Source organism: Mesitornis unicolor, unplaced genomic scaffold (assembly GCF_000695765.1).
Source record: "Mesitornis unicolor isolate BGI_N332 unplaced genomic scaffold, ASM69576v1 scaffold5150, whole genome shotgun sequence".
NCBI classification, from domain to species: domain Eukaryota; kingdom Metazoa; phylum Chordata; class Aves; order Mesitornithiformes; family Mesitornithidae; genus Mesitornis; species Mesitornis unicolor.
Genome location: NW_010157525.1, coordinates 37,987 through 56,596, shown reverse-complemented (window position 1 = coordinate 56,596; position 18,610 = coordinate 37,987). Strand labels below are relative to the sequence as shown.

Here is an 18,610-nt window from a genome sequence, read left to right as displayed (position 1 = left end):
AGGGAAAGATCAGCAAAGTTCTCTGATCACTGAAATAGCTATTTTTTTTAATATGCCTTCACAATGACTCATTAGAGTTTCTTGGTCGATGTTTCAGCATGGAAGAATGTGAAGCCCTCTGTACCAGGCTGGCTATTATGGTGAACGGGAGCTTCCAGTGCATTGGCTCTTTGCAGCATATCAAGAGCAGGTCAGTAAAATGTTCCTGTTTCACTTTCATGGACTTACTAACCCTACAGCTTTGAGGGCTCAGAATGTGAGACCTTTGTTAACAGGGCATCAAAATAACATCATTTTCTGGTTTGTTTCTTACTACACCATTGAAATTCTGTGCTAATGCACTTCCTACTCTTTCACAGCCTTTTTTCCCCCCAGAGATGTGTTCCTCAAAGTAATCTGTTCATTGCAGAAAACGTGAAATGCATGTTAGGGTTGATCTTCAATTTTATTAGTTATCACAATAGCTGGATTCACTCCAGGTTAACAATTCTGACCGCATTCAAGCTGCACTCTGCCTGGATTAGATTTCCCCAAAGAGACTGTGCAGCACTCTCAAAGGATTTTCTTCATCTGTTTTTCTTTCCTACTGTGTTAATTGTGATTTTCTTTTTCCCCTAGGTTTGGAAGAGGATTCACCGTGAAGATGCATTTAAATAGCAACACAGTTTGCACTGAGACACTGACACAGTTCATGAAGTCTCACTTTCCAAATACATGCCTGAAGGTAAACAGGACAAACGCTATCAGGAGAGGCCCTCTCAGTCCCTTCAAATTAACCAAGAGGGTCTTGCAAGATAGACATTTTGTAACAGACTGTGCACATAGATCCATGCTCTGAGTGTGAGAGATTCGTACGCACACCCTTGTCAGTGCTACCAGCCACATTGTCCCAGGGTTGGAGCATCCAAGTTCCTTGGTGGCTCAAATAACCTCAGCCAAAGTGCTGCAGGGATCCCATAAGGCAGCTGTTAGGTGACCCTCTGCCCCTGCAAATAGTCCTGGTGAAGCCTGGGCTGCATGGAGACATGCTTCATTTCATATTCAGTGGGTAGTGATACGGGTGGGTGCTTCCAGTAACTGAGTAACTGTAAAACCAGAATAACTGAGTCACAAATCCCATCCGTTGTCCGTAACCCAATCTCTGCATTCATCAAAATGGCAGACTCGAAGCAAGAAACTGCTATGGCTACCCTCAAGCTTCCAGCTCCAGGGCTTAGTTATCATCTCCCAGTCAAAAAAACCCAACAAAAACTCTCAATGGGAAAACACCAGTCAATACTAGACAGTAATATTCCTCACCTTTGCAAGGCAGAAGAGAACACACCTTCTGCCCCTTTGTTCAGCTCTTTTTGGCTTTAGTTCTCAGCCAGAGAGCCATCAGGTCTGTTGGCTCCTTATAGGCAGCAACCTCTTAACTTTACCCTATCGTTCCTGTTCCCACAGGATCAGCATTTCAACATGGTGGAGTATCACGTTCCTGTCTCTGCAGGAGGTGTAGCAAATATATTTGATCTCCTGGAAGCCAGCAAAGCAGCCTTCAATATCAGGCACTTCTCAGTGAGTCAGACAACGTTAGAGGAGGTAAGGAATTAAAGATGTGTGACGATCCATTTAAAAGTGTTAACAGGGGAGAGCAGACTGATGGTTGCACATAATGGACTACTGCACACAATAGACTCAATTTTGAAAGGGATTCCCATCTATATGCCTACTGGGGATCCTTTATCAGTAACACTGCCTCCAGATACCTGTGCTGGCACTAGGAAAACACACATAGAAAGCTGCCTGTAGCATCAAGGATCTGTTCTTCCCTCTGCCACTGCTGATTTCAGCAGGGTGTGGATGAAGGGCAGGATTGTGAATCACACCCGAGTCCAGTGCTAGGCTTCCTGGAAGTGGACCCTTCCTGCCAATCCTGGAAATCTGCTTGATTTTACTCTTGTATTGGTTTTGTGCTGTGGGTTCATTTAGCATTACTCCAAAGTTAGCTTCATGGTTAATTTCCTTTCAATTTCCTCGGAAGAACATTCCCACTGGCATCAAAATCTTGTAGGAAGCGCATCAGCTGAAGGGAGGCCGCAAGGCCTATCCAGAAGAAATCATCCTGTAGAGCATCAGCATCTGATATATCAGGTCTGTCCCAGAGAGAGGAGCAAAAACTACAGCCCTGTAATCCTACAAATTGTTAAACAGAGATCTGGGGGAGGAGGAAAGGAGGTGAGATCCTCAGTATTCTTTTAATAAGGGGCAGTGATTGTGAGAGAAATGGGCAGACAAACTGCAGGAAGCCCCAGGTCGGTTTTCGTGGGAGGACAGCTTGGATTTGTGTATATGCAAATGTGATTGCAGTGTTCTAGTAAGAATATTTTATGTATTCATTAGATACTGTTCAAACGAAGACTGTTACGTGTGATTACATATACCCATCTATATAGTACGCAGTTGTGCGTGCTTGAATGTCAATTATATATAGACAGATGGGTTTATAAAGTAATAATATGGCTGCATTACACTGTGATCAAAATGAGCTACCATGTGGGTATTACCTCGCTAGCACTTCTGAAACATGAGCTGCAGAACAATTAGGTTTTGTACAGAAAAGTCTACTTTTGCATCCTGGCTCTCAATCCAGTGGTACAGGAGTGTGCATCCATATATTTACATGAGCCCATAGAAGCCCAACATTTGCAGTCCTCAAATCCAGCATGAATCCATTCCTGAGCACTCTATCCAGGCTCACAGTCAAACGACCAGCCAGTCCTTTTTTATATTCATTCATACTAGAAATTCTTTGTGTTGTCACAAACTTCAGTGTTTTCCTTTCAACTCCTAGGTTTTCATCAACTTTGCTAAAGATCAAGCAGACCCTGACGGTGCAGATGTAGGTCCTGAAGTGACACTGGACAGCTCTGACACAAATAGCCAAGATAGCACCATAAGCTCCATCTACTGAAGAGACCCAACCACAGGGGAACACAGAAGCTGGAGGAAAGACCTGATGACCCCTCAGGGTCTTTTCAGCTCGGTTTTCTATGATTCTGGGATGGTGGAGATAGAAAGTCACCTTTTCTTAAAATACTTTTTGGGTTTTTTTTGATATGCACTTACTTCGTTATTAGGAACATGGTAGGCCTTTAAGGCTGGCATTTGGTTACAAATCAGGTTGGTCTTTCTCCACAGGTTCCTTTCCCCACCACAGTTCTTGTTTTATGATCACTTTTATGCCTGTGAGGACTTAGTTGACATCACCTGCTGCTCATGGTTATTTGCTTACAGCAGAAATGGCCGTAATGGAGCAGAGGAGCTGCTGGCCGTGCAGGGTATTTGACAAAAAACAGCCCCATAGCTGCCCTCTCTGAAAACCCATGCTCCACTCGCTGCTCAGCAACAGCCTTTCTGGGTTACCATGAGAAAGTTGCTCAGTTTTGACAGGTTCCCCACCAGTGAAATGGGGTTCACGGCCTTGCCCTACCTCGCGGGGTGTTGTGAGGATGTAGGTGTTACGTACTGAAAGCTGCATACCCCATTGGTGGTGCTGTCCTTGTTAATGACGTAAAGCTTATCTGTATGTGTGGGTTATGTCAGTGCAAATATAATTATTTTAAAAGTCAGCACTTTGAGTGGTTTTTGGTTTGTTGCTGTTTTTGTTCGTACCAGGCAGTTCCTGACTCTTGGTACCCAATATAAGATCATTCCACCAACCAGACGCTTTCTCCTTCTGGGCTTGTCCATTACAGCACAAGAATGTTAGGAGGCAGGCATATTGGTTGAATCCTTTGATACCAAGTTTGCTTCATTAGGTTGTGTCTCCCTGAGCAGAGTAAAAGCATCTCCCTGGCTCAGAAACCCTCCCTCCTGCCTCTGCCAATCTCCCTCTCTGAGGAGGCTGTCCCTCTCTGCTTCCTTTTTTGGTGACCTTCCTCCTCAGCACCCGCGTGGTGCCTGCCCCTGTAACTCCAGAGCTGTGGTTTCCCACATAATAAGGCATAATTAGCTTCTCCTTCAAAGCCTCTACCCGCTGGCTTGAAACGAGACCTCTGCCTGCCTTTGAGCTGCAGCCCCCCAGCAGCTGAGTTCAGCACACCAGCACGCACACCCTGCTTTTTCCCCCACAATCACTAATAGGTAGAAGAGTTCAATATTACTCTTTATTAGATGTATCAGCATAAGGCCTCAGAGACTCAGTTTTGGGTCAGGGCATTGATGTACATGGTGCTATTCAAGCACGTAATGAACTTGAAGTCTTTGAACTCAATAAACTCACTGTTGCTGGTAAAAGGGATCGCCGACAAAGCCAGGTTGTACTTCCCTTGTAAGACCTGGGAACGCCCAGCCAGCACCCGGTTTTGGGTTCACACACAATTACAGCCAAAGGGTTGTTTTTCTTTCTTTCCTTCCCCCTAAAGCTAATTTGAGCCAATGGAAACTCGAGATGAAAGCTGCAATGACACATCTTTCTCATCCTGATCATCAGAGGCATTTTACTAGCTCAGTTCCTGTTTGAAGCTAAGGCTTGCTGAAATAATCATGCAAGGAACAGGTACTTGAAATACCCACAGTGTTTGGGATTTTACAGTGGGATACTGAAGTTCAGAGTTTAGCTACTGCAAGGAGGTCACCTTTCCTCCTTGATCTTGGTGTCAACCTCTTGCTTATATCAGGGGGAGGTTTGTGATCGATTGAAGGTGTTATCAAGCTTTGAATTATGCCTCAACCTGCTGACTGTATTTAAAACTGGAATTCAGCTTCTTTCCAGAATGCATTTGACACCTGCAGTTAATAAGTAACTGAAAAAGCTGCCCAGACATTCATTGTAGCTTCTATTAGTATGTCTCCAGCTCTGCAAAAGCTCATTTTTTCTCATTTTCATTGCGTATCTTACACAGATCACAGTATAAAACTAAGCTTTTCTCTAATGGTGGGCTTGCTCTCCCTGCAAAAGACTCGGAGCATGAATGCCAATGATTTAAATGCAGCCTTGTAATACCAATCAGAGTATTATTTTATTATGTCGATGGCTTTGCAACTGCCAATGAAAGATGGATCTTCAGACTCTGTCCAGATGTACTTTACATTTAATTGAGGGAGACTGATACAAAGCTATTCTTTTGTCCCTTTAGAGCCTACTAATCAAATGGCTTCAGCAAGTTGCAGTTTAATTGAGTAAAATAGAGTTTTGGAAAAAAAAAAGGCAGAAAGCATCCTTTGAATTTCCACCCAATTCTGGCATTAATAGAAACATCTGCTTCATGTGAAATGTGTCACGGCCATGATATACACTCCCCATTTTCACTTGCAGGTGAAAATAAAACATCTGCTGTTGCAATCAAGCCTGTAGGTATTGGTCCAAACAAGCCAAAGTTTCCGTACTTAAGGGAATTGAATTGAAGCCTGTGGAGAAGCAGTTACAACTGTTTAGGGGGTTGAAGCAGCTGGCAGAGAGGTTGCATATAACATCACCAGGAGGTGAATTACCTTTTATGCCACAGTACAAATATCCCTGCTCCCTGCAGAGCCTCACAGATTCACCCTGTACCTTTCAGAGGTAAGATATACTCCAGGCTTGATGCCAGGACAATAAGTGTGGAAGCTAACGCCATCCTGCCTCTGGACATCAGCTCCAGGTTTCTCATCGCCCCTTTGTCTCCCTGAGGAGGGCTGATTCTGGTTCCAGGGGTGACCAAAAACACAGAGCCCTGCCTAAGAAAACAACTGACAAAGTCTGTCTTAAAGATTACGAGTGGGCTGTAAAGGTCAGAGGAAGGATAGGGACGCTCCTCTATCTCCAGTGCTTGCGGTAATCTTCACCCTGCCGAGGTATGGGTGTAATACCAGCTGCCTCTCTGAATCCCCTCAGAAATTGCTGCTTTACATGACTCCACTTTCAAAAAAAGCCTGGTCCTTTCTTTTGTCTGAGCAGGTAGGTAAGATCATGGAAAACACTGACCCTGGTGTCCCTGGAAGGGGCAGAGAGAAGCACTCTGCGTACCACTGTGCATCACCTCCCCAGGAGCGAGAGATGACTGCAGCAGTCCGCAGGGAAAACAAGCTTTTCATCTCACTTCTTTAATGCAGTCTCACTTCAGCCACCCTAACAACCCCTGTTTGAGGCAACAGGGATGGGCAAGCCCTGCCGAACTGATTACACATCTTGTATGCGTTAATTGGAACTGCATGGGCCTCAACCGAGCTTAATGTAAAAATGCTCTAAAATATTACAGATATGAGGTTTACACAGTGCAATCACTATGCAAGTCAGGGAGGAATTTCCTAATTGGCTGTGGGGATGGTGAGACTGATTCAAATCAGTTTTGTAATTGAGGCTGTGGACTTGGAGCCGATGATTCAAATCTCCATCCCGGCTCTCCTTCATTTATTCCTTTGCACTGCTGATGAGAGCACGGCGCTTGTCCTGCCTCGTCCTTGCTTAGCTTTGGTCTTGATGCAAAAGGCCGTCGAAGGCTGAACTTGCAGGGTCAGAAAAGGTCAGGCAGGGGCTGAGGAAAGCTGTCCAGAAGGGCCAACAATGATTCTCTCAGCCCTAACCACTTCCGTAAATATAACTTCAGGGTTTAATAGGACTCTTTTGATGATCAGAGAACCACAGAGAGAGGTTTTGTTACTGAATTAGATCAGAAAACATGTTTATAGGTCAAATGAACACGTCCAGGTAAAGATAACTCAGTGACTTGTGAAGCACAGGAGCGGGTGATGCCTGCAGACCTGCAGCCTGCGTGGAGGCACTCCTGGGATGCAGGGTTTGCGGGATCCAACCTCGTAACGGGGTCAGGATGGGGCCCCAGCTTCTCATAGGTGGCTTCGGCTTTCACACTTTGCTGTAGCATCACTGAAGCTGCTGTGCAGTTTGTTGGCTTTTTACAAGCCAAGAAAAATGTATGCTCCTGCACTTAATAGGGGAAGGGTTTTTTTGTGAGCTGGTGGAGGAAGAAAAATGGTTGTTGGATGGCAAGAGCACAAAGCACGATTTTACTCTCTTCTTTTTTTTTTTGCAGACAACAGCTGCGATCTTGCATAGCTATAACAAAATATCAACAGTGTATTAAAAGAGAGCTCAACAGAGGAAAGAAGCAATGGGGAATGACAAAATAAAATGAATTCGCCAGAATTATTATTCCACGACAGTATTTAAACAAAAAAAAAATAAAAAATATCACTCTAATTAATTTAGTTGTTCAGGGAGAGGGTGGAAATAAGGAAGATGGCATTGAAATAGTAAGAACAACATTAGTATGGGACACAGCCAGCGCTAACTTACTGTTGGCTCTGCTACTCGCATACGCAGCGCTGGTAATGAGGGAGGAGGAGCAGCCCCGCAGTGCTCAGAGTAGCATTGGGAGCACAGCCCGCTTCAAGCCAGAGCAGGCCCCCTCAAAATAACTGTAGCATGGGGGGGGAGCTGCAGAAGGCCACCCCAAGGGGTATCGGTGTTTTGGGATTGGGGCCTGGCCCATGTCATAGCACAATCCTGCAGTGCTTGAAAGCCGGCATATGTTATGACCGAGGAGAGTCACAGTGGCCCCATTCAGCCCAGGGTGAAGAAAAGGTAGAGCTTGTGCTTGCAACTCATGGAGCAAAGCTTGAAAGCAGGCACCTCTCCTCAGCCCTCAGTTCCTGGGGGGGTGCAGCCCACCCCCGCTTCATTGCTAATTGTTGCTAGAAGAGACTTTTGGAAATAGGCCAGCGTCAAGGAGAGGAATTCTGAGGGCCCCGTGCTGGGAGACAGGAGGAATAAATGCGGGTGCTCCCACCAGCTTTAACGCTCAAAGCAACAACCTGATCATCCACCCCAGCCTCCAGTTTAATGGAGTTAAATTTTGAATTTTAAGCAGTAGCTCTTTCACCACAGACGAGTGTCTTGGGTAGAAAGGAAGCTTCTCTTAGGAAAAGCTCAGGTCTTCGCTGACTCCAAAGAAAGAAACAAAAGAACGTATCTTCAGGGCACAACGGAATTTATGGTAACACAAACAAGATAAAATCCAAGTGAAGACGGGGTAATAATTGAGGCTTTTACCTCCATTACCAGGACGAGGTGAACTTGCAGCCTTCTGCTGTCTATGTCCTAGTTGAGACAAGAGAGTTTTACACAGCCCTCTGCTTTAATGTGCGATGGCTGTTTCACAGCCAGAGCTTAACAAATTGAAGCACATCCAGAGTGTGATGGAGAGGAGCAAGCAGGATGATCAGCCTCACCATAACCAGACTCAGTTGGGTTATTCCTGTGCAAGACGACAATTAATTGAAGTTAAAATGATACCAACCAGATTGAGATGCAATTAAAGGAGGTCCCTTAGGCTTGCACATCCAATTAGTGGAGTACCTTTAATTACACCAATGCAGTTTCAAATAGACACATGCTGAGAGGACCTTCAGCACTGAGCTGAAATCTGCCTAGTGACCCATATCCGTGAAAGCTCCAGAGAAGTTATGCATGGGTTTGCATCACCAAGTGGTGATCCACTCCTGTACTCAGGGAAGAGCTTCTGGGGAGGCCCAGCCTGGCCTGGGAGCAAGGTGATGGCTTGTACAGGGCACCCAGTGCTCCCTGGGGTGTCAGCCGCAACTGAGAGGGCCTTTCCCCTTACTCCTGCAGTCTCGGCATACCAGGGCTGGTGATGGAAAGTCTCTGTGGACAGATCTGCTTTGGGATGGATCACAAGGGATGGAGCTCAACAGAAGGAGCCCTGGATCATCTTCTTAAGGATTGGCCCTCTGCTGAGTGGCTGCAGCAGGAGCCTCAAGAAGTTCCTCGCAGGTTGAGTCGGAGTCCTTACCTGAGCTAGGTAACCTAATCCCAAAGGGAGACCTCTTATTTATCTTCAGCCAGCCCTAGGAGAGGAGCAACACAGAAACCATTTTCAGCTTTGTGAGAACAATTTTCTTTCACGGATGATTGCTGGAAAGCAATTAAGATCCAGGCGCTTCTGAAAAGTAAGAGATCTGTACACTTTTTGTGCATAACGTTTCTCTCTTGCAGTGACTGAGCACAACTTGCTCCCAGGAACTGTGGAAGCTAAAACATTTGAGTTGACTTTGATAAGAAATCTAATTAAAAAAATTAACAGTGCAAACATTAAGAAATGCTAGAAACACCAGAGCACTTCTAGGTGTTCCTCAATCATCTCTGGGGAGTTACACGAGGTCTAGGAACTCAAAATAATTTTCTACCTCTACTCTTGAGCATAACAACACCCTCACAGGAGTCAGATGCAGTGGGTGCACATCAGGAGTGCAGTTCCTGGCTTGGAACCTTAGCCCCAAAACCTGCTGAAGCCTACAGTGAGGCTGCCCTGGACTGCAGCACACTGTGGGACCACATCTTGCTCCTCAAAAATTCCTATTTAAAATCCTGTCAGAGACATGGCAAAGCTGAAGGAGATTCCTTTTTGCCCATTGTACTAGCAGCCTGAGAGGCTGTTGCTAACCCAGACATCCAATTTTAATGCAAAAGCGTGTCACCTTGCACCAGTTCATCCCCCAGGATCAATACTGATAGGTGCACAGAAGCATGTGCTTCATACATCTTCCTATGCTCCTCCTCAAGCGTTTCTTTAAGTACCTTCAATGTCAGTAAGATGAGCAAAATTTGAGACCGTAGGCTTAATCAGATTAACAATTATAATCATTCCCATCCATCAGCGCAAAGCAGGCTGCGATGCTGCCGAATCCGTTCTGCTTCAGGAACCCGGGAAATCAGAGCTGCACCTGATCAGCCAGACAAGGGCAGCTCGAGGCTTGCCGTGAAAGAGAGCGATTGCTCAGGCTGACTTCTTTATTCAGTTTTTTTTTTTTTATTAGCCTTCAGAGCCTCCCTAGAAATCATTAAAGCTTCTCAGGGGAGTGCAGCGCCACAAAGAGAGCATTTACTCTGTGTGATAACCCTCTGTGTGAAGGTGCTGGAGCAGCTGCACAGGTTTCCTCCCTCGCACGGGCAGCGTGGCCGCTCCTTTAACCTGCTTTCTACCTCGTCAGCATTTGGCCATCCTCATTACAGACTCAGCAAGCAGCTTTTTTTTCTTTTACCCATAAACAGCTCTTTGCCACGCATCGGTGGATGGCAGCAAAGGCAAAGCTTGTGGGTTTGTTATAAACCACCCTGGTTGTCTGTCTGAAGTTCACTGGGTTGAACAGAGCCTCTTGTTCCTCAGGGTTGGGTTATAAACCAAGATTGGCAAAATTGGGCAGGGTTAGGGAATACTATGGAGTTGCAGCAATGGGGAGCTTCACTGGGAGGCCTGGAGCTGAAAACCAGGCAGTGTATGTGCACCTAAGGTACAAGCCCGTGCCTGGGGAGGCTGCTTGTGACTGGTTTTTCCATCAAGCTTCAGTTTTAAACTGGAAAATGGTGTTTCCAAAAGAAAAATAAACACAAAAAAAAAATCCAAACAAAAAAGCCCAATCCTTCAAAGCTCCTTAATGTGCCAGAGCTAAGCCTCCAGATGCCTGCAGGGATGGAGAGGCTGGAAATGGCTCAGCCGTGGCCATCTGGAGGAGGGACGGGCCAGTTGGCTCCACACACAGTTGCCACGCATGGTAATTCCAGTGCTTGAATTCAGCTCGTACTGAATGATGCCATACATCACGCTGATGTAGTGCCCCTTTGTACAATACACCACCACCTCTCGTGCTAAGTTAAATGGGAGAGACAGGCGTCATCCCAGCGCTGCTAAGTTTCCGTGTTACTCACCAGCCTCATCCTGATAAATCAATGCTGCGCTGTGTTTCCCTCCCATCCCCCTTGGCATTTTTGAGCTTTGGATCAAGCCAAAATTACCAGGTGAGATCGTTTGACCTGTATAGAGGAGCACATCAGCCTACATCATTACACGAGCCCTTGAAATCATCTCAGAAAATGGGAAGCTGGTTTTCCATCCACCCAGGCTGTGACATTGGGGTGCTCAGCACTGATCAAATGAAAACAGGAGGTTTTGTGCCACTTCCCTGTCCCCAAGGGCCTGTTTGCTTGATGGAGAAGGGAAAAGGAGCCTTCTGGGCTTGGATGGCTCAGGGCAAGGGGGTCCTGGCAGCAGGATGGAGCAGTGTGGGTGCAGGGCTGGGGATGTGCACAGGCTCTGGAAGGGGAGCTTTTCTGTGGAGGAGCTCACAAACTGTCTCATGTGCCTCAGAAGTGAACTGAGAGGCGAGATTATAGGAAAATCAGAGCACAAAAATGGGGGTTGGTGCATACAGCATGGTACATTCGAATGATGGATGATAATAACTCGGAAGGGAGGGTGTGATGGTGTTGGCTGCCACCATGGTTTTGGCACTCTTCCCCCAGGGCCAAAGGGGAGCAGCCCCCACAGCTCTCGGGTCAGACTGGCATTTCTGCTGGCAGGTTATAGCAATCCTATTTGTGGATTAAAATGCAGCCATCAAGGCTGCTCGGACAGGATTTATGACGTGGCCTCAAAATACAGAAGAAAAGGGAAGTGGAACTCTTTTTTGGTGTTTGCAAGTGTAAACTGCAGACCTGAGCTGAACACGCTGCAAATAAGGATCGTTAATCATAGGGTAAGCAGCATGCGGTTGCTGTTATTTATTATAACATAAATCATCAGGAACTGCTATCAAGTTAATTTGGATTTAGTATGGATTAGTAGAGAAAAAAGAATATCCTTACTTATTTAAAAAATAAGAACTCTTACTTGTAAACACACATAGACGTGCTGGGGTTTTTGTTCCCTAGTTTCAGAGGAGCAGCTCTCTGTGCCATCCCTCAACCCTTCCTCCAGCTCCTGTGCAGGCCATGGGGCTGGCATTTCCTCAGTACTGCATCACACCCATGGATTCCTGTAGTAATGCCTGGATTTTCCTTGGTTTTGTATCTGCAGCTCAGCTCTGGCTTTTATAGTTAAAAAAGCTTTTTCTATTTAAAAAGCGTGAGACATTTTTTTTTGTGGGACACTGGAGCCCTCTGCTCCTGCCTTTGGAAGGAAGGCTTAGCAGGGAAGGAGCATTTTAATTTAAACTAAGGGAGCATTACCTACACATTTAATATTCTCCAGAAATGCCAGCTATACTCCTTGTCATTGCTGTATTATTTTTTTAACCTCTGATTTTACTTTATTCAAGCTAAAAGCTGGGGTTGAGCCGCTCATGCACCAAAGCAAGGCTGGCAGAGGCACAGCTATGACCATACCCAGTGTTTTCAGTGTGCAGCTCATGCCAGGGCTGGAGAAGTGGCCCCATCCTTCCCTGCAGAGCCTTTCTGAATTTGGTGAGGACAGAGTTTCACCCCACAGGGATCCCCATCTGGATGCATGGACACAGCATCTGTCACTGCCCTTGAGTACTCAAGCATAGTTGGGAGGTGGGGGGTTTACTCAATCCCCCCAAAATAAGTTGAATTCTTCAAAATGAGGTAGGTTTGTTGTTAACAAGTCACGGTAAATATCTGTCTTATCCTGATGAAACTGGAGGTACTGAGGGTCCCATCGTGGTGTGAGTGTCACAGCCCCGTCGCAGCTCTGCAGCTGTGGCCCGCTGCCCCACTGCTGCCTTGGCACAGCCAGGAAACCTCACCAAGGAAGCCTCTAAAGTCACCAGCGCTGCCTTAGCTGGGGGTTGGTTCCGATTAAGAAATGGGCACTGATATCTGGGAAACAGAAATCAGAAGAATTAGGGTTTGGGCTTTTAAAATTGAACTAAAAGGGAAGTTAAAAGGATTTTATATTTTGGGGTGGCCCAAAGATTCCCCGCAGGCTTAATGCTGCAGTGGTACATTTAGCAACAAGCTCGTAAGTCACAGGTAAAGAGAACAAAAGCGATGCTGCACCGCACCTTGACTCTGCTGTGTCTGAAGGCGCAAGCAATTGCCTTTCATCACCTCCATCATTTTTAACCTGTGTTTTGTGTGTGCCAAATGAACAGACTTCAAATCAGGGAGAATTTCTCCAAGCGCTGAGTCAGAACTGAGGCTCACATTAATTAAAATGAGGTTAATTATACTAACTCTAGTACAATAAGGATAGTATAATAGGACTAATTAGAGTGGGGCTAATAATAAGAGGGTTCGAGCTATAGCAGCCACTGTACAAAATCTGCACCTGATTTCTTCAAAGGTGGACTTGTATCCCCCTCAACCCAAGCACAATCCAACATCTAAAAGCTGCTGCAGATCTTTGACTGTGTTTTCCTGAGCATCCAGGCTTGCACTGCACCGACCATATGTCTGCCTCTGCCTGCTAGCAGATTGTACCAAATATTTTCCTTTTTTATCGTGGCTGAGCAAACAAACACCATCTGCAGGGCTCATCAAGGGAAATTCTGGCCCCCTCCGTGCCAACAGGAAGGCACGCACGTGTGGCTGTGGGGCCTGATGTTTCTGCCATCCGTACCCTGAGATGAGAGCCTTCCTCTGCTCCTCACCTCTGCCCATCCACCCAGTTGAGTTAGAGCCTTATATTTTGCAAACAGCTTTAAAATTCAGGTTATATCACAGAAATGCTGGGTCCTCTCAAAGGAGGCTGTCTAGCAATGACCCAGGCCTGTGGGACTGCCTTGGGGTGGTGGTAGGTAGAAGAGGGCAAGAAGGCTTTTTTTGGTTGGATCTGTCCACACGGGTATTTCTCAGATGTACCCACACTGCCATGGACTTTGGGCATTTTCCAGCCATATGCGAATCCCTGGCCAGGTCTGATGGTGATTTTCGGTCCTGCTTCATCTGCTTAGAGCCAGGGGGGTAGGTGGGTGGCTGCTGGGGGGTGCAAATCATGCCATGTTCAAACCTTTAAGACTTTGAAAGGTAAAAGTCCTGGAGGGCATGGTTTGATGTGGAGGGTCTGTGTCACTATGTTCAAACCTTTAAGACTTTGAAAGGTAAACGTCCTGGAGGGCATGGTTTGATATGGAGGGTCTGTGTCACCCATTCACGCACCCAGCACTGGTGAAGAGCCCCAGGAGCTTTTCTCTGTTAGTTGCCTTTCTGTTGGAAACCCCTCTTCTCCCTCTTCTGGAAAAAACAGAAGGGTAATCTTGATTTTGTAAAATCTCCCCCAGCTTTGACCCAGCCGAGGATTCACAGAGAGCTCTCAACGAGTGAAGGATGCAGGTGTAAATTACCTGTCACCTCGGTTACTTTTCCACTTGTGCTTCTGCAGCACTGGGTCCAGAGTATGTGCTCTGACCAGATCTTTTGTACAAGTGCCCTTTGGATTTAGCAATTCGCATGGCGAAAGCAGAACCAATGAACCACAGGTTTCTCTGCTGCTGCCTTTAATTAAAAACGCCATGTCTAACACCAGCAGATGTTCCTGCTATCGAGACTCACCTAATAATTTAATGCTGTGTAATGCAATGCTGACTGTGCTGCTTACTCTGACAGCGTAATAGACTTTTTTATTATTATTATTTCCTTTTGGGGATCAAATCCGTCAGTATTTGAAATCTGAAAGCTTGCTAGTCTAATGGCCCTTGCCAACTACCACACTACATGATCTTAGCAGCCCCAAGTTGGTGCCACAGCCCACAGTGCCTCTGAGAACCCAGTGAGCTCACAGGGCTTTGGGCGTGCAGCAAAACTGGCCCCAGAGGGGCAGCCCGAGGAGCAAACTCAGCCTGTTAAAGGCTTTGCTTCAGATGTTTGGGGAAAGAGGGAATTCAAAGCGTGAGGCTGCTCCTCCTCTCATTTTTTTTCAGACTTCTGCTGAAGTGGATCCATCCTGTTGCTTGCTGTGGGCGCTCTGCATCTTGAGGCTGAAAGCCCTTCCCTGGTGGGGTGCAGTGGTTTCAGGATGAGCAGACAAGAGGAGAGGGACCCCCGCTTTCACAGTCGCTTTGGCTCTTTTAACCACTGGGAAAATGACTGACTTGTGAGACTTGAGGGAACTGTATCCCTCTGCATGCTCCTTGCTTGAAGAATCATGTAATAATTGTATATTTATTGAAAAACAGCTGGGGTACTTCACTAATAAAATATCAGGTACCTGCGTATTTACACAGAAGGGTCTTTACCAGATGGGCAACACTTTTAAATGAAGCAGGAGGTAGACGAGGATTTTTTTACCTTCCTCGTCAGCTGGGAAGCCGAGTGCCATCCTTCAGCGTGGGTTTTGCTCTGAAGCCCCACATTGTTTGGAAATCACGTTATCAGTTTAACATGGCGAAGACGATTGTTGCCTTGGTGGTGGGGCACGGAGAGGCTGATTCCTGCACATACTGAACGTGACTGTCACACTATATCACACCACTGCTGAAACCATTTTACTGGCTTTCTGTCATGCAACAAATTTATTTTAAAGTGTGTGGGCCTTATACTGCCTGGAATGGCTTTACTTGTACTTTAAATACTGCATAAACCAAATTTAGAGATATATTTCTCACTTCCCCCTGTTCTCCGCATCGTTTTTTTTTGCTTCTGACTGCCCAATTGGTTGCAATAATTCTCTGTAGAGGAAGACGTTTCTTAGATTTCCAAGAGCGTCAACTCCTTAACCTTTCTAGAATTAGGGAGAATGAATCACTCGTGACTTTTACATCTTTCTCAAACACAAGTATGTGTTAGATGCTGGCTGCCCAGGGCAGTGTTTTGCCTCAGTTTAACTTAGCTGTAAATGTTTGTAAATTCACACATAATGTCTCCACACAATGGAGACTACGCGCGCATACATGGATTTATTGAGAGGGGCACTAAAGATATTTCAGCCACAGGAAAGGAAGACTTATAAGGATAAGGTACTTATCTGTTTTACTGTCCTATACAGTATATATTGGCATCTCGTATTTTGTGAACATAAATGCCAGGCTGACTCAAGAGATCTTATGGATCAAGTGTTGTTTGTAACCTGCTCTGAACGCTTCAAATTGCATTAAAGTTTCATCTCAGCAGAAAGGCCTTGGCCATCTTCCAGTAACCCTGGCACACTGGGAGACGCTTGGTGCTGGTTTTTTGGAGCACAGGATGAGTGCACAATGACCAAGATGTTCAGGTTGCATCTGGCAACTGTTTACTTTTAAGGGACACATGACTGTTTTAGCTTTCTCGTATTTTGTGAACATAAATGCCAGGCTGACTCAAGAGATCTTATGGATCAAGTGTTGTTTGTAACCTGCTCTGAACGCTTCAAATTGCATTAAAGTTTCATCTCAGCAGAAAGGCCTTGGCCATCTTCCAGTAACCCTGGCACACTGGGAGACGCTTGGTGCTGGTTTTTTGGAGCACAGGATGAGTGCACAATGACCAAGTAAGATGTTAAGGTTGCATCTGGCAACTGTTTGCTTTTAAGGGACACATGATTCTTTTAGCTTATTTTGTGAATTCATCCTGGTTTCAGTGTGACAGAGCAGTTCCTTGTCCCAGCCCCATCCCTGGGAAGGGAGCGAGGGTGCCCTGCCCAGCTGTGTCCGTCGCTGTCATCCCTTTCCTGCAGACAGACATTTCAGTGCCTGCACACAGGATGGGAAGAGACACCATGGGATCTCGCTGGGCTTGGGCACAGGTTCCTCTTGGGCATGACAGGGACCAGGGCAGCTGTCCCTGTCCCTTTCCTTCCCAAGATATGCAAGGAGGACACTGAGCTCTGAAGCAGCTCATTGCAGTCAGAAACGTGCCTGAGCCTGCCTGCTGCCCAGGAGCATCTGACACCTATGCACATCTCTTAACACAGTGCGGTTTGCATTTGGTTTTGTTTTACTTTCTGAGGCTGTTGTTTCTTTCCCCAGAGCTGCCTCCCTTGGTGGCAGAGGGCCTGCCGATCTCCACTGGCAGGGGTGATAAGCTGTTAGCTTTCCCCCAGGCTCTTCCGCCCTTGGGTGGTGAGGCCCTGCCGATCTCCACTGGCAGGGATGATAAGCTGTTAGCAAAGAGGACACTGCTCTGTGTTATTAACGCAGCAGGAGATTCCCTGAGCACCAGAAAACAACAGGCTATTACAGAGATACAATCACACTTTTCACAGCTGGATCCAAGCACGCAGATGCAGCTACTGTGCTGTTGATGACAACAAACAGCCCTCCTCTCTGCACCGGTGAATCAAGACATGTGTGGATGGGGATACCTACACCCCTCTTCCTCAGGGCTCAGGCCCCGATTCTGCAAGGAAAGAGTCACCTGCAAAGGACAGGCTGCTCTCTGACCCTCTGGAGCCTTCATGCACCTCCACAGCTTCCCTTCTCATGGGTAAGGACTGGGAGTTATCATGAGGGCAGCAAAAGCCAAGGCAGTGTTTGCTGGGGTCAAGCAGGCCAGGAGATACAACGGTATCAATTTGATAAAGGCTGAATATGCCACTACTCAAATCAGCATGATGGGACAGCATTTCACCCTGTAACACATCAGCTTGCTCCAGACAGCAGTAACAAATATTCTCGGATCAATGGAGCGGAGAGATTTTGTGATTCCCCATCCTGTGAGGTGCTGACCTCCTTCCACCTCTGGCTACTACTAGTAGCAAAGATAAATATTTAACTTTCAATAAATAAAGCAAAAAAACCCCACAACCCCATTTAAACCATCCCTGGTGTTCAGGAGCTACAGAGAGAACAAACTACCAAAGCAGAGAAGTGTGAAACCTGAAAACTGAAAAACCTCCTTCTTGGAAGACAAGGATAACTTCTTTAGAAATGTTTTCACTCCCAATTTAACACTCATTTGAGTAGAAGTCCTTCTCTCTAGATGAGATAGGAGCTGTGGAAAATGCCCTTGTTGACACCAGTGGTGAAATTAGTCCCTCTCATCAGGCTGCCATTGCTCAGCTGAGTGGTGGTACCCAACATCTTTCTGCTTTTATTTTGTCTGATGAGCAGGGATGAGGGGAAACCATCCAGCCGCAGGAAGCAAACAGAGGCAGACGTGGGATGGGAATCATTGCCAAAAGTTCAGACGGCTGCTGGGGCCTCATACTGACAGCTGTTTTCTACAACTGTCGCCAACCAAATTTTGTGGCTTTGCACCGCCGAGTCCCTTTATGATGAAGTCCCTCAAAGAATAACTTGCTCACTTTAATTATGTTTGCTCTGAGATTTATGGTTTGATGCTTATTCACCAGTGGAGCTTCTCGATGTGAAATGTCAGTAAGCCTGTTATAAATCGTTCCTAGCATTCCTGTTCTATCTTTTATTTGGCCAAGAGTATTTCCACCTGAAAGTGATAAATTCCTGCTCTAACTGCTTTATGTGCTTCAGTAATTACACTGTACAGGGATGGCGGGGCCTGTGTTTGTGGAGGTACCACCTCAAAAATAGCGACTTGTAAAAAGCAGATTGGGCTGAACCCTGAGGTGGCACTGGACACACAGACTGAAGAAAAAAAACCACCCTTGAAACCCAAAGTAATGGTAACTGGTGACGTGTCTCCATCAGACCAAAGCTGGTGAATGGGTGGAAGAGAGGGAAGAAAATTAAATGTTTAAAATCAGAACAGAAACACATTGTCAGGGGGCTGGTGCTCTGCCAGGGCTCTGTTTGGGGTGTGAGAGGAGAAAGCCCTCAGCACCACAATTCTGTACCCACCTCCTCTGTCAGTCTGTGTTTGAGTAGGACATGTTTGTGCCCCATTAGACATGCTCATCATAGGAGGGCAGTGGAAACGTACACAGATGTATCGGGTTTGGGTATTTGATCGATTTGGCTGCTACTGAGGGATCCCAACCCT

General features: G+C 46.3%; 1 protein-coding gene across 1 annotated transcript in view; it reads left to right on the top strand.

Moving 5' to 3' along the window:
- The window catches only part of ABCA12 (ATP-binding cassette, sub-family A (ABC1), member 12), a 55,326-nt gene extending 52,373 nt beyond the window's left edge, over nucleotides 1-2,953 (top strand). Inside the window, exons 43-46 of the mRNA XM_010180364.1 lie at nucleotides 98-190; nucleotides 619-724; nucleotides 1,444-1,581; nucleotides 2,834-2,953. Of these exons, the coding sequence (XP_010178666.1) occupies nucleotides 98-190; nucleotides 619-724; nucleotides 1,444-1,581; nucleotides 2,834-2,953 (457 nt within the window). The remainder of the gene's footprint in view (nucleotides 1-97; nucleotides 191-618; nucleotides 725-1,443; nucleotides 1,582-2,833) is intronic.
- The last annotated feature ends 15,657 nt before the right edge of the window (nucleotides 2,954-18,610 follow it).